A 19,937-nucleotide genomic window follows, 5' to 3' on the forward strand; every position below is an offset into this window, starting at 1 on the left:
CAGACAAAAATAGAATTCCTGTGAACTCTTGCAGATTTCAGTTATATATTTGATTTTTGCTTTCACGTCCTTCTGTCCCTCTTTGCAGTTTCAAATATTTTTCTCCAATAACAGTAATCATGACTTATTATTTAGGCCCATCTTCAGACCTTTATTGTCAGTTGTAGCCATAAAGTGCAGCACTTGATATTTCTCTGTGCTGCATCAGTATTCATCTTGAAATGGCTGAAGTGGGAAAAAGAGAACATGGAAAACAGTTTCAGCCAGGTTTCTGATTTCTCACTTTTTTTCTCTTGGTCTCTGCTCCTCTTTTCATATCTATCTCCCCTTTGCTCTTTTCTTTCCAATACATACACACACACACACACACACACACACACATCCATATTGCGTATCCAAGCCTCCCCCTTCTCATCGCTATCTGAAAGGCATCACCCCTCCCCTCCTTTCATTTTTCTTCTGTTTCCTGACTCTCTTGTTATTTCTCACTGTCCACATCTCTTCCTCCCAGGACTCCCTCCTCTTTTCACTCGTTTTTCTGTTTCAGTATCTCAGCCCAGCCTGATGTGTGGTTGTAAGAGGAGGTGTGTTGACCTGACATTGGGTTTGTTCAGCACGTCGATCCACAGCTGCTGGAGGCCGTGTGGGGGTCCTCTTGGGTCGGGGTTGTTGGTTGTGGAATGCTGTTCTTCAGCTGATACACTCGTTCAGAATACAAACCTGCAGCTCACCTCTGAATGGAGGGAGAAGTTAGGGACAGAGGTGAAGGGGGGTTCAACACCACCTCTTCTTTTCTCCATTCATCCCTCCCTCCTGTCCTCGTTGTCCCCCCCCCCCCTTTCTTCTCTGCAACCCCCCCTTCTCTCGCTCAATCCTTCTCTATGCCTCAATGCATACATAAAGCAGACTCAGGGTAGTACAACGGCCCTGGGCAAAGACCTAAAAATACAAGCTTCAACACACCCTTACGTGATGTTACATACACACACACACACACACACACACACACACACACACACACACACACACACAATATATGATATCTCACTGAGATTCCCAGAGCTGCTCTTTACCTTTGCACTGAGCTTTCTGTGATATTCACCTTTACTCAGACTTTCTTTCCACTAAATAAATCTCTGTCCGCGACTTCACTGCAGTTTTTGATCCAAGCTTAATGCTATTGCTTTTATAGCTGAACTACAAATCAGACTTTAAGGTGAATGTTGTTCCCTATTCTTACTTAAGTTCATTTGGGCAAAACTTAAAACATTCCATTACTAATTGGAATTTGTAATTAAATAGATTGGGATACCAACAAATCTAATTTTCATTATTATAATGCATTCTTATCAACTCTAAACTCTTTGATTGCTGACATGCCTTCTCAGAATGAAATAAGTAATGCACAATAAGGGCCCCTTTATTCCAACACGAGGTCCAAAATTGTACGTTTTTCCCTTTATGATTGTGCAGCACATTTAAGAGTAATTAATTAATATTATTTGCAGTTGGTTTTGGATGTGACTCCAGGTCACCAGGAAATAATGAATAAAACCCACCATCGCCATCGTTGCAGCAGATTTGCTGGAGCAGCAAAATACTCTGTTTTACAGTAATTGATAGAGCACTTGTGCATAGTATTTCATATGCCGAGTAATTTTCTAATTGGTGAAGGGGTAGCAGGTTGTTGTGCAGCCCTGCAGCACCCAGAGCAAAGGGAACTACTGCTCATTAGAGAGAAAGAAAAGTGGAGGAAAGAAATCGGATGAATTTTGATATACAGTACTGTATTCAGCCAGAACTGAGCATCTGAATTTTCAATGGAAAAAAAAATATATATCTTTTTTTCTGATTACTGCTTGCTGTGCCTCTTTTTTTGCTTTATAATGGTGATATTTTACTGAGGTTGGCCTTCAAAATCCTTCCCCAGTGATTTGGTTTCATGAAGCACTCCTGCTGGAATATGTAGAGTTCACGTAAATACAAATACAAGTCTTGTAAGACACACAGTTATATGCAGTGTCTGTATGTCCATAGAGAATGCACAGAGCAGCTTCTCGTTGGTCCCTTCAAGATTGAAGCATGTATTCAATAGTTTCTTCATAATGGACATAATGGACCTTACAGAGACTTTTATGAATTCAGTCTTGTGTTTAACATGGTTGAAGTGGTCAGATTAGTAATTGAATTTGTGGAAACGTTATATCATTTTAAAAAAAAATGTCAAAAGGTTGATATATATATATATATGTATATATTTATAACTTTAAAAGAGTATAATAAATGCAACGAGAAAAGTCCCAAAAACACTATCACTATAATAAAAATCCCCAAAAACAGATTGCAAACATCAAACAAAAGGCACAATATTTGATGTGAAGCTGTTGTTTTGTTTTATTTCCAGGAGGTGTCTTGATGGGTCATCTGCCTTGAATTCAAATCTTCTCGTCGTGAGAAAAAAACAGGGCTTATTTTTTTTTTTTTAAAAGAGCGCCTGTAATCCGAAAATCCACCCATACCATTTTAAATCACCACAGGCAGCAGGAATAATGACTCTTTCGCTATGTGTGTACGTCATAAACATGTAAACGCACTGGGCCGGGAGGTGCAAGAGTAATGAGAGGCAGTCTAAACAGTCTGTCATCATCTGTGCCTTTGGAGTGACTCCTCTGCCCGGGCCCCTGCAAAGTATATTGGTAGCATTATAGCATAGCGGTCCTCAATTTATCAATAAAAGAACCAATGTGTCACTCCGGCAAACACACAGCCGGCATTTGCATCCCAGATAACGAGACCTGTCATGTGAATTTTATACTCTGTCTCCTCGCTCTGTTTGTGCCGTCCCTCTTTTCTTCCTCTCTCTTGCCTTCCATTTTTCTTCCCTTTGGAAATTTGGATGAAAGCTTCTCCTGTGGCCACTGCGCTTCTTCATGGACCACAGTCCTCTATAATTAAGATTCCATCCTAGTGCAACACAGATAAATTATTAATAATTTTGCTTTACATTATATCATTTCTTTTGCTCTTTTCAAATCTATTCTCTATTTTATTCTATTCCTGTTCTCCTCCCTGAATGCCACTGAGTGCAACTTCCCCACCAACCATCCATTGTTGCAGGCTGCCTGCAGCAGCTGCTGAATCCAACTTTGCCTCTAGTTTCCACTCCTTTTTTTATTCTTGAGGAGCCAGTGTCCATTATGTTTGCTTTCTGCCTTCTGCTTTTGCAAGAATAATAATACATTTCTGAAAGCGTAAACTAAATTTAACTCCTGATTGAATTGTTGACATTCTTCTGAGAATGAAAAACAGTATTAGAATACAGCTCTGTTGACAGACCAATCCACAGAGGTAAACAATAGCTACAGTATTGAGCCACTATCTAATCCCTGCGTGCAGAACTCCATACAGTTCTGTGTATTGTGCGTTTACAGTTTATATGCCTGCTGCCGTACAACAAAGGACAGAATACAGCTGTGAGAGAGACAGAGATCCCATCACCAAATCCAATAAGAGTAGTAGAATTTCATTACAGATGTTCAGCCTGGATATGACGGCTCCATCAATAACAACCCCACATGTGAGAGGCAGAGGGATGAGCATGACGCAGTCAAAGTCGTACAGCCATGGCAGAATCCATATCGGATTGTTTCACAGTTCCACAAGCTTGATTCCCCTCTTTCCCTCCTTACTGCTTTTTCTCTGACGCCTCTTTGTTCCTGCTCATGTCTCTCTTTTATTCTTTCTGTCCCCCTCTCTTGCCTTTACCTTCACTTTTTTTTTTTAGTCTTGACAATAGCAATGTCCAGTCTTTCTTCAATGGAGCAAGGAATTACATCTCAAGTGGTCTGGCTCAATACTGCCATCCACTTCTCTTGCCAGACAACGAAGATGTTTGCTTAAAAAGATATATGGCCCTTGTTTTGATTTCCAATTACAGGCTCCCTCTCTGTCTCCCTTCCTCCCTGAAACAATTTTCACTTGTCAAAAGGGATGTCATAAGTAACACCATTTCCTTGGCAATAACAGTCAGTGAAACAATTAAATTGAAAGAAAAGCATGATTACAGAGGATAAAGAATGTCTATTTTGTTCCTTTTAGATAGATACATAAAAGGAGAGACCACCCTAATTGGCTCTTTTCCAATCACATGGATTTTTTTTGGATTATAAACTGACATTCACTGGCAAACAAATGACACTTTTTTTTTTTTTGTAAGCATACTATAACAACGGCGTCATCTGGAGATGCTTGAGCTCAAGTGCTCAAAGGTCTTATGAAGGTCAAACTAACTTCATTGGACCCTGAATAGACCGTGAGGACAGCAGTGTCTGGATGAGCTGTCATCCCTTTAGAAAGTTCTTCTTTCGTAAGTCAGATAAAGTAATAGAAATGTCTGTAGACCTCTTACAATTTTTCCAACCATGTAACTTATTTTTTAAAGCCTCAGAAATGTTCTTTTATTGTTAGATGAAAATGTCCAAAGGATTCTAGCCTTTTCTTTCCTAAAACTGTCTGTCGTCACTAAAGCATTTTCTGTAAAGGATGCACTTATTGTTACATTCGTTATCATAAATTGCCTTAATTTCTTAGACTGAATGAATTTGTCTCGTTCATGACACGGACAAAACTGGAAGGTCACATAACTGTTGATTCATTTATTAAAGTTCTCTCATGGTGATACAATAATAAAATGTTACAATCACATTTCATGAGGCCATACAATGTGCTCATAGACTATAAGCTGTTAATGTTACCACTGTAATGTCCCCATTAGTTTCTCAACTGTGGAAATATGAAGCCTCTAGTTTACCATTAAGCTGCTGCCATGTTAGTTTTCTGGAGCCTTGGGACCATATGTAATAATAATTGTAATGGTACTTAAGTAAGCTTTAAAATAAATCTGTACTTAAGTTTTTCTTTTTTTAATTTAGCAAATTGTACTTTGCAACATTTTATCTTTTATTCCACTTCATTAATATTGGACACCTCGTTACTTAAAAATCTAAATGAATTTGTCAGTCTCTAATCATCAGTTTTGTTTATCTCGACCATGTATATTTCCGTAATAACTTAATGTAATTACATTTTGGGCTTAGCATTTTATTACATTATCTACCAGTTATTACATTTTGGGTTTTGTAAAAAAATGTTGATAGTATTTCAGGTAGTTGTTACATTTCGGGCTCTATATGCTTGAGGGTTAAAGATGGTTTAAAATTGTATAATACACAGTTGTTTATTTGATAAAATAGTGTTCAGAATAACACAATGTCCTAATTGAATATATGACTAGGTTAATCGATTTCACTGACAGATTTTGTGAGGATGTAACTGGGAACTAGATCAACCACACCTCCAGACAAGATAAAAGTTTCTGTTATTTCTTTACTCGGAGTTGCTCTGAGACAGTTCCTGAATCACTCCTAAACTAGGACTTCTTGTGAGAACATTTCATGCTAAGGTAGGAGCTCTCTGAGAGAAATTTCAGAATGCTTGTGGATACATGCCCTGTTGTTTAAGACTTACCATTTAGCATGGTAGCTCTGGTTTTCAATTGTACGAATTTTGTTCAATTTTGAACCTGGCTATTTTTCTTAGTTTATTATGCTGGACAGCTACTATACAGTAATGTGCTCACTTTCAGGTTATGTTCCAGATAAAACCCAGCACATGTAGTCCCCATCTGCTAACCAATACGTTCTCTTAATTCCAAATCCTGGGAGCCTTTTGGTTGAATGCTCAGAAGCGAGCTCAATACTTTCCTGAAATGTACTTCAGTACAAGTGTACAGTAATTATTGTGATTTTTCTTTCTACTAACCGCTTTACTGCTGAGGTTGATAAGATGCCATGGGATGCTGCAAATACAAAAGTAATAAGATCTTATAATCAAAACTTAACAATTATATTTTTAGAGTAAAATATGGTACAATATACAACGTAAAAAACATATATACAATATAATAATGTGAAAGTGATGATAATGATGATAATGATACTGAAGATGATGATGTTTAGGATGGTGTTGATCCTGATCTCATTAGAAGCTGTTGATTTTATTGATGAAATCTTTAATAAAGATAAAAATGATAAATCCAAGCCTGTGTTTTGCCTCTGTGCATTGTGTGTGCAGTACCTGTGTGTCTGGCTGAACCTCAAGCTATTTTTTTTTAGCATTTAGTGACATTGTTTTCTCCTCTCTGGATCCTTGCTCCTGTTGTTCTTACTCTCTGATTTACATTGCTTTGGACAAAAGTGTCTGTTAAATTGTAGAATTGTTTGGTAGAACCTGGTATTATACAAAAAACAATCAAATAAGAAACAAAAACAACACGATAAACTACGACACAACACGATATGTACGATATACAGTGTATGAGTCCAGCTTGCAAGGTGAGCACTTTCACCAGAGAAACTGAAAATGCAAAATGTGCCTTTTTATTCCAATATTGCCAGAAGTCAACTGGAGAGGCAGAAATATTTGTGCACAGCTATCATTTGAGTCGCATGAATGCAAGGTTTGAAGTTCACCTTTTTCAATTACCCCTCTCTGCCATGTGGAACTGCTACCACTAGGGCACTGCTATGGCCAAACTTTGTTTTATTCAGTGTGGATCTACAAAAGTATACTTCAATCGAAGCACCTGCTAGGATGTCCAAATTGCAACCCAAACGTTATAGGCAAGATATTGTCATTGAAATAACCCATGTCAAACACTGAGAAGGCATGACTCTGATTTGCTCTTTTTCATTTTCTGTGACAGTGTTATCACTTAAAGGTCACATATTATCCTTCTTTTCAACAACTTTAAATAACTCTCAGAGGTCCCCAAAACATGTTTTGCCTGAAATTCACTCTGAGCATGTATTTTGACATGCCTACAAACCCCTCTATTTCAGCCCTGCCCAGAATAGGCTGTTGATGTGTCTGTAGCTTTAAATGCAAAGTAGCTATGTCTAACCACACCACCCTGGAAGGGGATGTGGCTCAGTCAATCTGTTTTCCCATTATTATTATTACTCTGTACAATTTAAACACTTTATAATGCTAACTAAAAAGAAGACTGAAACAAGCTACTTTGACCTGGAATTGTTCTGCTTCTATCTTTATCTTCTCTGATTAATCACATTTCTCCGAAACAACAAACTCCTACGCACTGCAACCCAATGCAGAGAAAGCTGCACTCACTGCTATGTCATCTGTCTCTCTCACACCACTTTTAAGTCCCTACAACTGTAAATATAATCTTACTGCAAACCGATCAACCAGGAGGATTTATAGCAATAAAACACATTAATACCTTAAGTCAAACAAATGAAAACAATCTGGCTTACTGCTCTTAAGATTGTGTAATACACACACCACTATGAGTAATACATTTCTTTGAATGTGTTTGACTACTGCTCTTGCCTCTCTCATCTTTTTTTCCTATGTGATTTATCTTCACAGTGTATAACAGTGCTGAGGAAACATGCTGTGGCTGCACCAGCATTGACAGAACTATCATTCTCAGCTCATATCGCTGAGGTTTGGCGAGCCATTAGTGGATACTATACATATTTATCAAGAATCATCACATCTCGGCTGCGAATCTAACTTGATAAACAGGAGTTAATATCAAACATCCAGCTCTGTCAAGCGTGAAAGTGATATATTTTCAGACACATCTGTAACTATTACAAGATGCTTTACTTGGGGATCTTCTTGGGCTGTCAGAATGCCGCTTGCTGTACTTTTATTTTGCATGAAGCCACTTTAACAACTCATTACAAGGGTTTACATCACTTCCATGTGGTAATCTCATAACAAAGACCACGATACGCACTGTGAACCTGGCAGTAGCAGATGTATCTCAGACAAAACTCATTGGCACCTAACTTTGTACAGGGTAAAGAGTTGATATTGCATCAGCTTCAAACTGCTGTGGGAAAGAGAAGAAGAGAGCACCCTGCACAAAAACAGGTGGGTGAGCACAGAAAGGAATGATGGGACGGCAACAGGAGCCTTCTGTGATTGGAGCATTCCTAGCCTCAGTAAACCTTTCTTCTCTCTCTGCCATGTGCAGAGTGTTGATAAGAGACATCATCCCACTGACTCATTAATCAACTGTGAAATGTACAGCTACCTGCCGCTTTCTTATTCCCCGTACCCCAAAAAACCCCTCTGCTTTTCCTCTCCTACCCGTCTGTGCAGAGACGAAAACAAACTGGACTCCACTAGGATTTCTTTTGAAATAAAAATGCTCTGGTTGCAAAATTTCACTCCTTTCTAATCAAATCCACATGCACACAGCCTTGTGTACACATTCACTCACAGAGACAAGCGTGAAAACAAAGTCAGTTTGGAAAAAAAACCAAACAAATACTGGAAGGCAAAAAAAAGCGACAAACTACTCATAAGTTGCCTTAAGTTGAGCAGCTGAACACATTGTTCAACATCCAAGTCACCGCACTTACGCCTTTCGTTCTCTGTAGCTTGAATTATGATCAGGCACAGATCACTGTGTCATTTTGACTTTGCATCAAACATCCAAACCCAGCTGTCACTGTTCACTTTCCTGCTATATTATGCAACTTCTCAAGCTGTGCCATAGCTTCTGCAACAGTAAATATCAACCATAAAATCCCTAAAACATTTCCGATTTGTGTTGTATTTGTTTATAGATCTCCCGCATGAAGACTTACTTCCGTTCCAGTCGAATGGTAAGAGTAAGAACTGCTGAGCTTTTCTTCCAAAAACTCAGAGGTCCTACACCAGGGAGGCAAAACTGAAGGAAGGAGAAGGTAAGAATGTTGATGAGTTTATTTGCATTTCCTACTTGTCGAAAAGCTTAAATTATCTGCCAGTCTTGATCGCCTTTATGGGAAACTGACTATGTAATCACTCAGCGTGCATCATCATTTTTTCTGAATAGTAAGCAACAAACTGACCAAATCCAATCTTGATTAATAGGCAGGGCGGTATAGAATGCATTGTTCTGTTGACAGTTGCACACACAGGAACCCCCAGAGAGCTTTTAGCTGTTCATTTTCTCATTAAGCAGATTGTGAAATAAACTCGACAGGGCAGAAGTTCACTTTATTGTTGCATTTATGGAGTTCAATAGACTGCTAACAGGTAAAGGTTTGGATTCATGGCACGCTGCAGAGGCACATAGAACTCCAGACAAAGAGCGATAACCAAAGCCAAAAAACTTTTGAAGATGTCAGAAGGGTTGAACATGAAGTGTCAGCTTTTGACTTCTCTAAGTACATAACCCAGAAACATCACCAATTTCTTGTTATCATCCAGCCACAAATGCTGCAGTCAGTTTGCATTTTACCTTCTCCCAGTAATAATCCTGCTGTACACTCTACTGAGCTCTAAATTATTCAGGCACAATGTAAAATACATAAAGGTGTTAGTAACTGCAGGTAAAAGAGAGCCAGAGTGTTAAAGTGGACACAAAAATTCTAATATAAGCTGAAATACAGGGTTTTTGGTTTTTTTATATTACATATGAAAATACAAGTATATAAGTAATAACGGTCTCATGCTTCAAAGAGGTAACCAAGTCTGTGTGGGAGACTTGTGCTCTGGTTTGTGTTTGAGATGGGTCTGCACTCTATTATTGCTCTATTGTATTATGGATCGCTGAGCCTGTTCTTGCCTTAGCTCTGCTTCATCTAGGATTTATTTCTGACTCTGAAATTGTTTAATGTTGTTGTGAGTTCCTGTTTGATTCTCAAACACAGAGTCTGACTTTTACTGTTAGTTACTTTGATGTTTTTGTTGATAGATGAAAGTTTGTCAAAGCCTCAACCTTTCTTTCCATACTAAGCCAACTTAATCTCTAACTATGTATTCTTTACTTTCAGAGGAATGTAGAGCACCTTGTAAAGATTGTTGCAGTGATATTCAAAAGGATTGCAGAAAGGCCAGGAATCTGATAGAAAAAAGAGATGTTAGGACGTTTGTGAGTGTTTGTGTGTTCAAAACAGCAAGCACACATTACTGATATATTCGGAATCCTTTTATCTTTCAAATACTTTGGTGTTGTGAAGCGATGACTGATGTTAGAAATTTATGATAATTTGTTCGGCGACTGTTGGAATTTTCCCCAAACGACAACTGTTGGTATTTACCTCATAAAGTCACTATATCTTTTGACATACAAAATGATAACAAAGCTGAGTCAAAACATCAAATCAAAATGTCACTGTTCAACCTTGGAGCTCACATCAAAGGTTATACATAATGCAAGTGTTAAAGATTGTTTATCCTCAGAGGCCCAGAGCTGTAAACTTACCAGTTTTGAAACTCCTGTAATTTCTACCAGACCTGACCACGATCCACACTTAACAAGAACAAGCTGAACAGAGCTTAATTTGACATCTGCTCCTGTGACAGGCTGTAAATCCTTTCTATTCCAACTGTAACATAAGGCTGTTTGGTTCAGTAGCAAGCAGTTATGTAGCACAACACTTTTATTTGATCTTCTGCCGGAAGACATAAACATTAAGGTGGAAACACTATTTCACTGTTAGGGAAACAAATCTGTGTGCATAACCATACCAAATTACATCTTTAATTTTCAAACATGCCCAGGAAGTATGACCGCTTTATTTTTCAGATGATAGACAGTATGTTTAAGAAGAAAAGCAATTAAGTTTGGGAAAATATTGATCATATTCTATAAATATAGTAATGCAATTTAAAGGTTTTCATTGTGCTCTTGCTTTCCAGTATAATATATTGCAGAATAAATATGAAAGATATTTGATGTATAAAAGAGGAAACCAGGGTTAGCTTGATAAAATAGAGAACGTTTTCTACTACTTTTTTTTCTAGTAATGTTTCGATCTATTCGTCTGTGTGAAATGATTCCCAGCCAGAGGGTCTTTAATAGACAAGTCAAAATTCTGAATATTAAACTCTCATGCATATTTGTTTTCTGTTGCTGTCTGTGAGGAGAATTCTTCGAGCATAACTACAACATAGGGGACAAAAGCCACAGTCCATGATTCTGTGCCAAAATATGTTTTATAGCCTTCAACATTTCACTTTATAGGATACAACTGCATCTATGTGCCTTTCTATAAAGAGGGACTAAGTCTTAAAGATAACTAAGTGGCCTAACTTGTACTCTTGAAGTTCCTGCATATTTCGAGTTAATCTCAATCAGGAATTGACCAAGGAAAAGTTCCCCTTCATTTCTTACAATGGACCTTAGAAAGGAAAAACAAGATGGTCAGTGTGGACAGGAGGAAGGATTAGGGCACATATCTTTATCAATATTCATACTGGGCTTTAAACTATTAAAAGTTCAACATAAAACTCCAATATAATCCTAAAGAAGTGTGTTTTTATCCAAAGTACGCATTCACTGGCTGCTTTCTATTTCAGATATAAATAGACTTTTGTGAATGCACACTAAATATGAAGCTTATGCTGCTAATTTCTTAAGCGGGAGTTCTGACCCAAAGTTATTCGGCCCCTCCTGAAATGACAGTGGTTAAGGTTTATATTTCCTCTTTGTCAAAATATAAACAAATTAACAAAGACACGTCTATTAACAAGATTTATAGTTTGCTTAATGGCATTTTAAGTTACTTTTAGATTGAGACATGCAAGCTGTTCTCTTTTTCCAGTCTTTATCCCCTGCCACCTTCATAAGATGATGGAAATTGCATGAAGAATATTTTCCTTTAACTAGTTCGTAAATACACTTTTGGCAGCTATTTTGCAAACATTGGACAAAAATATGACTTCTTACAGGACACGTTAAAAGGAAATATTATAGTTTCTTGAATATAGAAATGGTAATGTGTATATGTGTGAGTGAAGAACATTTTTGCACTCCTGCAGTTTTGGTACTTTGAAATATTCAATGGAAAGAGGAACAGTAGTGCTTAAAGTCTAGGTCACAACAAGCCCTCTGTAAAAGCCTTGCAGTTAATTACACGATGCATCATAACCTCTGCTCTCCAAGGAGGCAACTTCCACTCTCACAATTTCAGCTTATTAGCTACTTTTCTCCTGCTTGTAAACACGGACTCACGAACATCGTAATAACTGACCAGACACAGTATGATACACGCACACACATACACACGCACGCACACACACACACACACACACACACACACACACACACACACACACACACACACACAGAAAGGTTATGGCTTTCCAAGCAGTTTAAGCTTGTTTAATGTCATCCCTGTATACATTCTTTGTGATCAAACCTTTATAGACAAATAATATAAACGCAGATAATGAAGGCCTTCCATTAGTACCAGTACAGATCCATCTTAGTATACAGTAAAGTCCATTAAAGGTACTGATGATATTTTTTGGTTTAAATGAAAGAAAACAGAGTTATATACAGTACATACAGACATAAAAATACACATGTGCAGTTTGAAGTTCATCCACAGATGTCAACGACAACATCTCATATGACCAAAGAACCATAAACTTGTAATTTCTTTAGTTCTTTTCTCCACCTGCTAACGGGAGCTTACTATAGTACCCAAATGAAAGAGCTGTATGGTAGATTGATTATGGTCACAGATACTATACCAACACTTAGAACACTGAGTAGGCTTTACAGTTTAGAGTTTACACTTGGGTTGAACAGAAAGAACGTAATCAGCCGCCCCCCCCCCCCCCCCCCCCCCCCATCTCACACACCTAAATTTGCTGTCCATTCATTCAAGAGGAGATTGAGTCGAGAACATATTTAAGACAAAAAAAAGTGTGACTGATCACAGAAATATGTCTCTTTTCACACTCTTCACATTTACCTTCCTCTCAATCCCTTTCTCTCTAAAACAATTTCAATCCTGTCAACGCTGTCTTCATTTAATTATGTTGTTCGTTCTCTCTCTCCCTCTGTCGGTGAGAAAAGTGCTGAAGTCCCTGACATGAACAGCTTTAGTCCTCCATATTTTTGGTTCTCAATCAGAGGTGAAGTTTTTTTCCAAAATGTGGTCCTCATGGCGTCTCGTAGCAAGGGTCCTTTTTTGAAGCTGTGAGTAATCACAGTTGTGGTCCACCCTAACATACACAAAATGAACAACAAATTCACATTTTACAAGTATTTTCCACCTTTTTCCATTTCCTTTGTTTTATTTTTTTTCTCTCTTTCGCAAATGCCTTCAATTTCAACTGCGCAGAGAGTCAGCCTTCTTAATATCTGTCTCAGAAATAACATCTTCTGCTTTTGGGATCGGCTTGTGGGTGGATGACCTCTTTTTTTCTTCTCCTGGCGCTTCTATAAGGCATGCTGGGCCAGGACCAGAGCCAAAGTCAGGCCGAGAAGCAGAGCCCAGACGTTGGCACACAGACAAGCGGAGTGATCGTTTGACAGGCCCCCGGTCTCGCCCAGGCCACCGTCTATCGGTTTAGGATACTGGACAGAGAGAGGGACACACAGTGGGAGAGAGAGAGAGAGAGAGAGAGAGAGAGAGAGAGAGAGAGATGTGTAAAGGTTAGACATGACTCAGTCACTCGTGCTGCTTTCTTCTGCTGGCATTTGATGAGTAAAGGAGGGAAATGAGGCAACACAGGATCATAGCTGAGAAAAACAAGAGAAATCAGGAGTCAAAAAGTCAGAATGAAAAAATTACATGTATCCATGGCAGAGACATTTTGGCAATAACATGAAGTGTTTGATCCACCAAATGTTTTGATATGTGAAGTATAATTCAAGCCCCTTCTGCTCTGTATGCTCTCTGCTTCTTAAACAAGTTGGCAACAAAGGAAAGCTTCTTGTGAGGACTTTTTCTTTTTTCTCCAACCCTTTAAGGTTGTGCCAGCAAGTCTCTAAACAGTTTTTAAAGCTATCATTACAGACTTTATTTACAAGAAAAACATGCTACCAAGCCAAAAGCACACTACAGAAGTCAGCAGCAGCTGTGGTTTCTCTCAATATTTCATAGGGCATAAATTAAATCAAGTGAAGGAGAACAAAACACTCCCAAGACCTCTTGTATGCAGTTTGACTGTGCCTTTAAACACATTACAAAGTGCATGATTATGCAGAACAAAAATCATCATATGTGTAGTTTACTTTAATGTTCCCATACTGCATACATGAGTGAGAACACGTCAGACCAGATATTAAACTCTGTGGCCTCCAGACTTTCTCTGTCATATCTAAACCACAATGGCCTTATTACATGCTTTCCCCCTAAAATAGTTAGCATTTTGAATACTTTTTCAATTTTCTCTGATTCTTGTAACACAAAGCAGAACCATTTGCCTCCAAGTTAAAGTAGTCTTGCTCAATTTGCACAGGCTCCATTTTCAGTCCAGCACAGCAATACAGAAGAACATCATAAGAAACATGAAACACTCTCTCCTCCTCCTCCTCCTCCCGCTCCACCATCCCCTCAACTCATCTTTACCAATGTAACCTTTGCAGAGATTGCACTTTGGTCCATTTCCCTGTACACAGAAAAAAAAACACCTACTAAGATGTTATCTACCAGCACCTCATCTTTCAACAGAACAAGTAAACATATAACCGAGAAACATAAGAATATAAAATGAAACAAGGAAATGATGTAAACGACAGTAACATGAAAATACTTTTTTCTTCTTGGAAAGGAAAGGGAGGGATTCAAGAGCGTGGTAGAAAAAGGACGGGGTTCAAATAGATGCAGTTATCTAGCACATAGGTGTGAGTATTTCTGCTCTAAATGGTACAACGAAATGGTTAAATGACAGATGCCGAAAAAAAATGGGGTGGGGGGTGGGGGGGGGGTGGGGGGGGGGGGGGGGGGTGGGGGGGGGGGGGGGGGGGGAGCAATGGGTAGCTTGACAATGCACCAAACACACCCACGACTAAAAGCCAATTAATTAGCAAGGGCAGTGATGTGTGGTAGCAGCCTGTTGACATGAGTCCAGATCTCTGGTTGCAGCCAATATCCACACATACAATCAGACTTGTGAGAAGGTACACACACTCACACATACAGTACACATACTCTCACACACACACACACACACACACACACACACACACACACACACACACACACATGCCCACAGTCTTGCGCACACACAGACATCGACACATGGGACAAACACACTCGCATGCAGCCTGACGGAATACAGACCATGTGAAAAAACAGAGGTAGAGAAAGGACACTGAAAAGCATTTAACAACACTGAAAATTAAAGCATATAGAATTTGTCATTTAACATGGCACTAAATATGTGGAGAGCAAACATTTTCATTATCAATCAGGTTATTGTCAAATTTACAGTGCAGTAGGGATGTCTTCCCCAAGGCTAAAGTTATCGATTAACCCTGAGCTACGTACTGTAGTTTCTGTCCATAATCAATTGTATCCAATTGAGCTGAAAATCAACACACAACAGTGTTACATGGGAACACAGGCAACACTAGTTTCCCAATGATTATGCTGTTGGATGAAAGAGGACTAACAGGGTTTGTTTTATATAACAATGGAAATGAAACTCGATATTGCAATAAAAATAAACTGTTGAAGTTCAAGAATTCTTTGCACAAGAACCTTATGTCTGAGGTCATTAAAATGCAAACCAGGATTACAATTGTCAGATACACAAAATCCATGTTCTCTGTGGGATCCACACCAACACTGGGAAAGTAGCAAACACAGCATTGTGAGCCTAAAACACACCAATACAAAATCAGCAAGTATATGTGGTAAAGCTTAATTGCAGTGAGCAGGGTCAGTGGGTGTGGTGCAACCCTTAGATATAGTGAATTTACAGGCCTTTTTTATTGGAATATAAAATTGACATTTTTTAATATTTGATTCAAATGAATATTTTAGACCTTTATTTAACCAAGGAGTTGACATTGAGACCAGAACAGCACACCAGTAACAGATTAGAATATAAATAAATACACAGAAAATGTTGATTATATCTGATCTGATTTCCCAAGAAGTCACTGGAATAATCACGTATAATACTTAAATACAATGAAGTAATTACTTAAAAATAATAATTTATAATTTATTGATTACTGCAGCTCTACTTTGGAATTTCAATTTTCTTTTTCAGTCCCTATAGAACATGTAATTATATGAGGAAATTCTCCACCTAAACAGTGCCTGACTTGTGATGACTACCAGTCTGAGTACAGGGTTCAGAGTACCAAGCTTCAGCCCACATGTTTACCCACTGAATATGGAATAAAACCCACAACCACTGGCAGTGACATTTAGAATGATTAAGCATCTAAATGAGCTGAATATGTCTAAACAGTACACAAAAGCTGTTTAACTGACATGAGCTGGTTTAGACACAGCTGTTCTTTAACTGTGCTTCATATCAGGTTATCCTAAGGGGTCATGGCTACTCATCATCCTTCGTAGACAATCTGTCAAAATGTGTGCCAGCATGTGTTGGTTTGATTCTGCAGGGCCCAAACTGACCATCATGAGATTTACAGCTTGGACAGTCAATCTGTTGCCAAGAGGACTCATACCAAAACAACACTCTCCCAATTTATCTGCCATGGAAGTTTGACAACTTTTAATTGCAAGCCGTACTTGTCTGAGAATGCAGGGCCACCCAAAATGTCCCTACCAGCTCCCTCTCTAATTATAAACTTCCTGCTTGAGTAATCACACGTCTTATTGTTTCCTAATTACCATTTTTACAATAAATTAAACACTACACTGCAGTGAGACAGACGCAGAGCAGTGCATCAATACTGACGTACACACAGAAGTGATTCCATGATCCATTCCCTCGCTCTCTTGCTCTATCTCTCCAACACCTTTCCAAAACATACACACTGTTATTGTTATCAGTGCTTCTTGTCCATTAATTCTCCTTGTTGCCACATTTTTTAAGGTTTTAATTTGCTGTCATCACAACAATGAGGGGTTCTGCATAACAGGACAATGCTGCATGTTTCGGCGGCAGTGTGGCCATTAAATGGCCGTGAAAGCCCCTGGCATTACTCAAAAATAGACATCTTAATGGAAGTCATTCATTCAGCATGCAAATTTGCATTCATAAACACTGCATGCTACTTGGACTTGTATATACCTGTCACAGAAAAATGACATAAATACTAACATCGACAGAGGCAGTATTGGTGGGCAGAAGGTTTTAACAAAGCACAATTTAATACAGCAAAGTTTAGTAACTAGGTCTCCTTCAGAGGTGAATGACATCATTAGTCTTACACCAGAAGGTGGCACAGCACATCTAAAATACATCTAAAGCACAACAATATTTGTGAAAACTAATCAAACTCAACAGCTAGATAAAAAAAAGAATAGAAAAAAAAACACACTCCTACTGGCCCAATGTGCTGGAAAATATTTCAGACATGTTCACAAGAGGCAGAGAGAAGGGGAGTGTTTCACTTACAATTTGCTTTTAGTCATTTTCACATTTAATTAGAGGAGAAAATAAAGTATATTCCTATTTTTAAAATACACACACACATGGATTTTTGCAGCATAGCAGAGTTGTATATTGTTCTGCTTCAGACAGTGAACTAGGTTGGAACCTAGTTGACTGCAGTCTTCAGAGTAGACTGCATTCAGCAGAGAACAGGCCCTGGGCCAGTATTTTAGAACCTCTAATCCAGATTAAAACCCCCACCTCCCATTTCTTTCACTATTTCATTGTAGGAGAGAGAAATATGATATTTCAACCAAATGTCATCATCTTGGGTGTAGCATAAACTGTCTTATCATAAAGCGTCTGTTCTGATGTGCCAATTGCTTTAACAAGCATAAAGATTGAATGTGATGTGACTGTGAATGGTGCAGCCTGTTTGGCTTCATTATTTCGCTTATACGTACAAAATCCTCTTTTCACAGAGGCATAGTGGGGAAGTGGTTTTGTGCGCTCTTCTTGTAATAGGTCCATTTTAACAAATTTATGCAAAGAATTTGCAGGAGCCTGCTGAACATTAATGGATATATTTGGGCTGAATCAACATGAAAAAAACCTTTCTGCATACATGTAACACAATGGTGTGACCTATATATGATAAAATAAACTCCAGGATTAATACCTATGATTCATTAAGCCAACCTGATTAACAAGCAGACTGCAAATAATAAGTCTGAATTACATTTGCACACATGATTATCATCCAAAACTGTGAAACAATCAATGCAAACCCATTACCTTTGGGATAGTGACAAAGGGAGTTTCTGAGGTGCTTGCTGACCAATCCGACTCCGTCTTTGTCGCCACTGAGGACCCCGGGACGGACACATTTTTGTTCTGCATATTGTCTATTCCATAACCGAAGGCCTGGATGGCATTTCCTGCAGGGACAGAAATATAAAGCCATTTGTTTTTTTGCTGCGATCCCAGCAAGAAGCCAGCTAGCAGACAGACAGCTCTAAGTCAGCTTCTTGGTCACCTGCCCAATCTTTGGCAACCCAGGGAAAAAGGGTGGGCGGAGGGAAGGAAGGAAGGAGTAAAAGGAGCACAGAGAGCCAGTCTCTTTGCTTCGTCAGTAAGCTTGAGAGTTGTTTGTCAAATTAATCAAAGAGAGCAATCGGTGGTTTGACTTTCGCAGGGTTAATTTTACAAAAACTTTACAAAACACCAAAGCTGTTTTAAAACCATAGCTCTGACTTATTTTTAAATTCCTGACATGTTTGTTTTTATGTGTCCAGCAAATATCTTCCAATGATGAATCCAGCTTAGACACAATGAACACATTAATCACAAACAACTTGGGTTCATGTCCTCAGCTCATTAGAAAAAACTCGTTTACAGATGCTCTCCATTTGCACAGAGCTGACCAAATAGTGGCATAATGTCTGCACTTGAGTTGATGAATGCCAAGTTGTTTTCCGGCAGTTCCACACTCAAGAAATGGAATCTTTTAAAAGAAGCAAATCAATCAGCTCAAACAGAGGACAGTCTGTGCATGCATACGAATGCTTGTGTGTAGACGCCTGCACATTCCCAGTAAACGTGTGTAATGTCTGAGTGCATGTGCGAGTCTGAAAAAATGTGATAAATCCTTGTTCAGTCAGCTTTCCAGCCAGATATGGTAAAATCGGGGCTGAGTACCTTTTCACCGCTCATCCATTTAAAACACTGGGCTTGTTTCTCTTTGTTCAACCAGAGAGAAGGCAAGGCATGTAATTGCTTGGCAACCACCTCCATTATAAGGTCAGCATGCAGGGATGACTTTGAATAGATTTGTGTCACTGATCAAATTCAAAACATTCCCAAACAAAAGATAAATAGCATCCCCCCCCCCCCCCAACACAAAACATAAATTGGACACTTGTGTTGCACACATGCATAATCATATGGACACATGCATGGTCTTTAGTCCTTCTGATGCATGGCCCCATAGATTTGTCTGTCACATCCTCTGTCCACCTAAACAGTGCTGCACACACCCACGCAATACACTACTGTACAGCAGACACACATACACTTGCACACTTTACACTTACAAAAGCAGCCTTCATGTTCCTCATGCTCTTAAACACAGGTAATATGGGCCGCTGCTGGAAAATAAAAGCCCAGAAAGGGAAAGAGCTCTCCAGTGAAGCCTAACAACTCTAATGCTAGCAGTGAAGAGCTACTGAAGTACTGCTGAGACATGTAATGTTACGCATCTGTTTGTTAGGGTCGGCTATCGCTAGCTCTACTCCAGCAGATGCTGTAAGATCGGGGAATAGTCATAAATCAAAGCAGTTGGCTTGAAGGCCTCCACGCTGGATGTTTTACTGCACCCAAATGTTCCACTGAGTGATTAAGCTCATTGCCAATAGCAATTCAATTTTTTAATGACTCTAGATACGTTTTACTATAACCCCTAGTCATAGCTTACCTGCAGGGACAGATGGAGTAGAGATACAGGAGGAGAGAACAAGAGGAGCAGGCACAGAGGGAGAATCAAGGTTCTGAAAAGATTCATCCCTTCTTTCTTGTTAGGAGAGTGTGGGTAATGC

The 19,937-nt window shown here is 38.9% G+C and overlaps 1 protein-coding gene across 2 annotated transcripts in view; it reads right to left on the minus strand.

The window, feature by feature from the left end:
* Nucleotides 1–11,406: 11,406 nt before the first annotated feature.
* The window catches only part of LOC306838166 (GDNF family receptor alpha-2-like), a 43,783-nt gene continuing 35,252 nt past the window's right edge, over nucleotides 11,407–19,937 (minus strand). The window contains exons 7-8 of one of the 2 annotated variants that reach the window (XM_079366181.1): nucleotides 18,139–18,281; nucleotides 11,407–13,396 (exon numbers count right to left, since the gene is read on the minus strand). In XM_079366181.1, the coding sequence (XP_079222307.1) occupies nucleotides 13,259–13,396; nucleotides 18,139–18,281 (281 nt within the window). In that variant the 3' untranslated portion in view covers nucleotides 11,407–13,258. The remainder of the gene's footprint in view (nucleotides 13,397–18,138; nucleotides 18,282–19,937) is intronic. The other variant, XM_079366182.1, reaches the window with a different exon arrangement.

This window comes from Symphodus melops (genome assembly GCF_947650265.1).
Source record: "Symphodus melops genome assembly, chromosome: 1".
NCBI classification, from domain to species: Eukaryota; Metazoa; Chordata; class Actinopteri; order Labriformes; family Labridae; genus Symphodus; species Symphodus melops.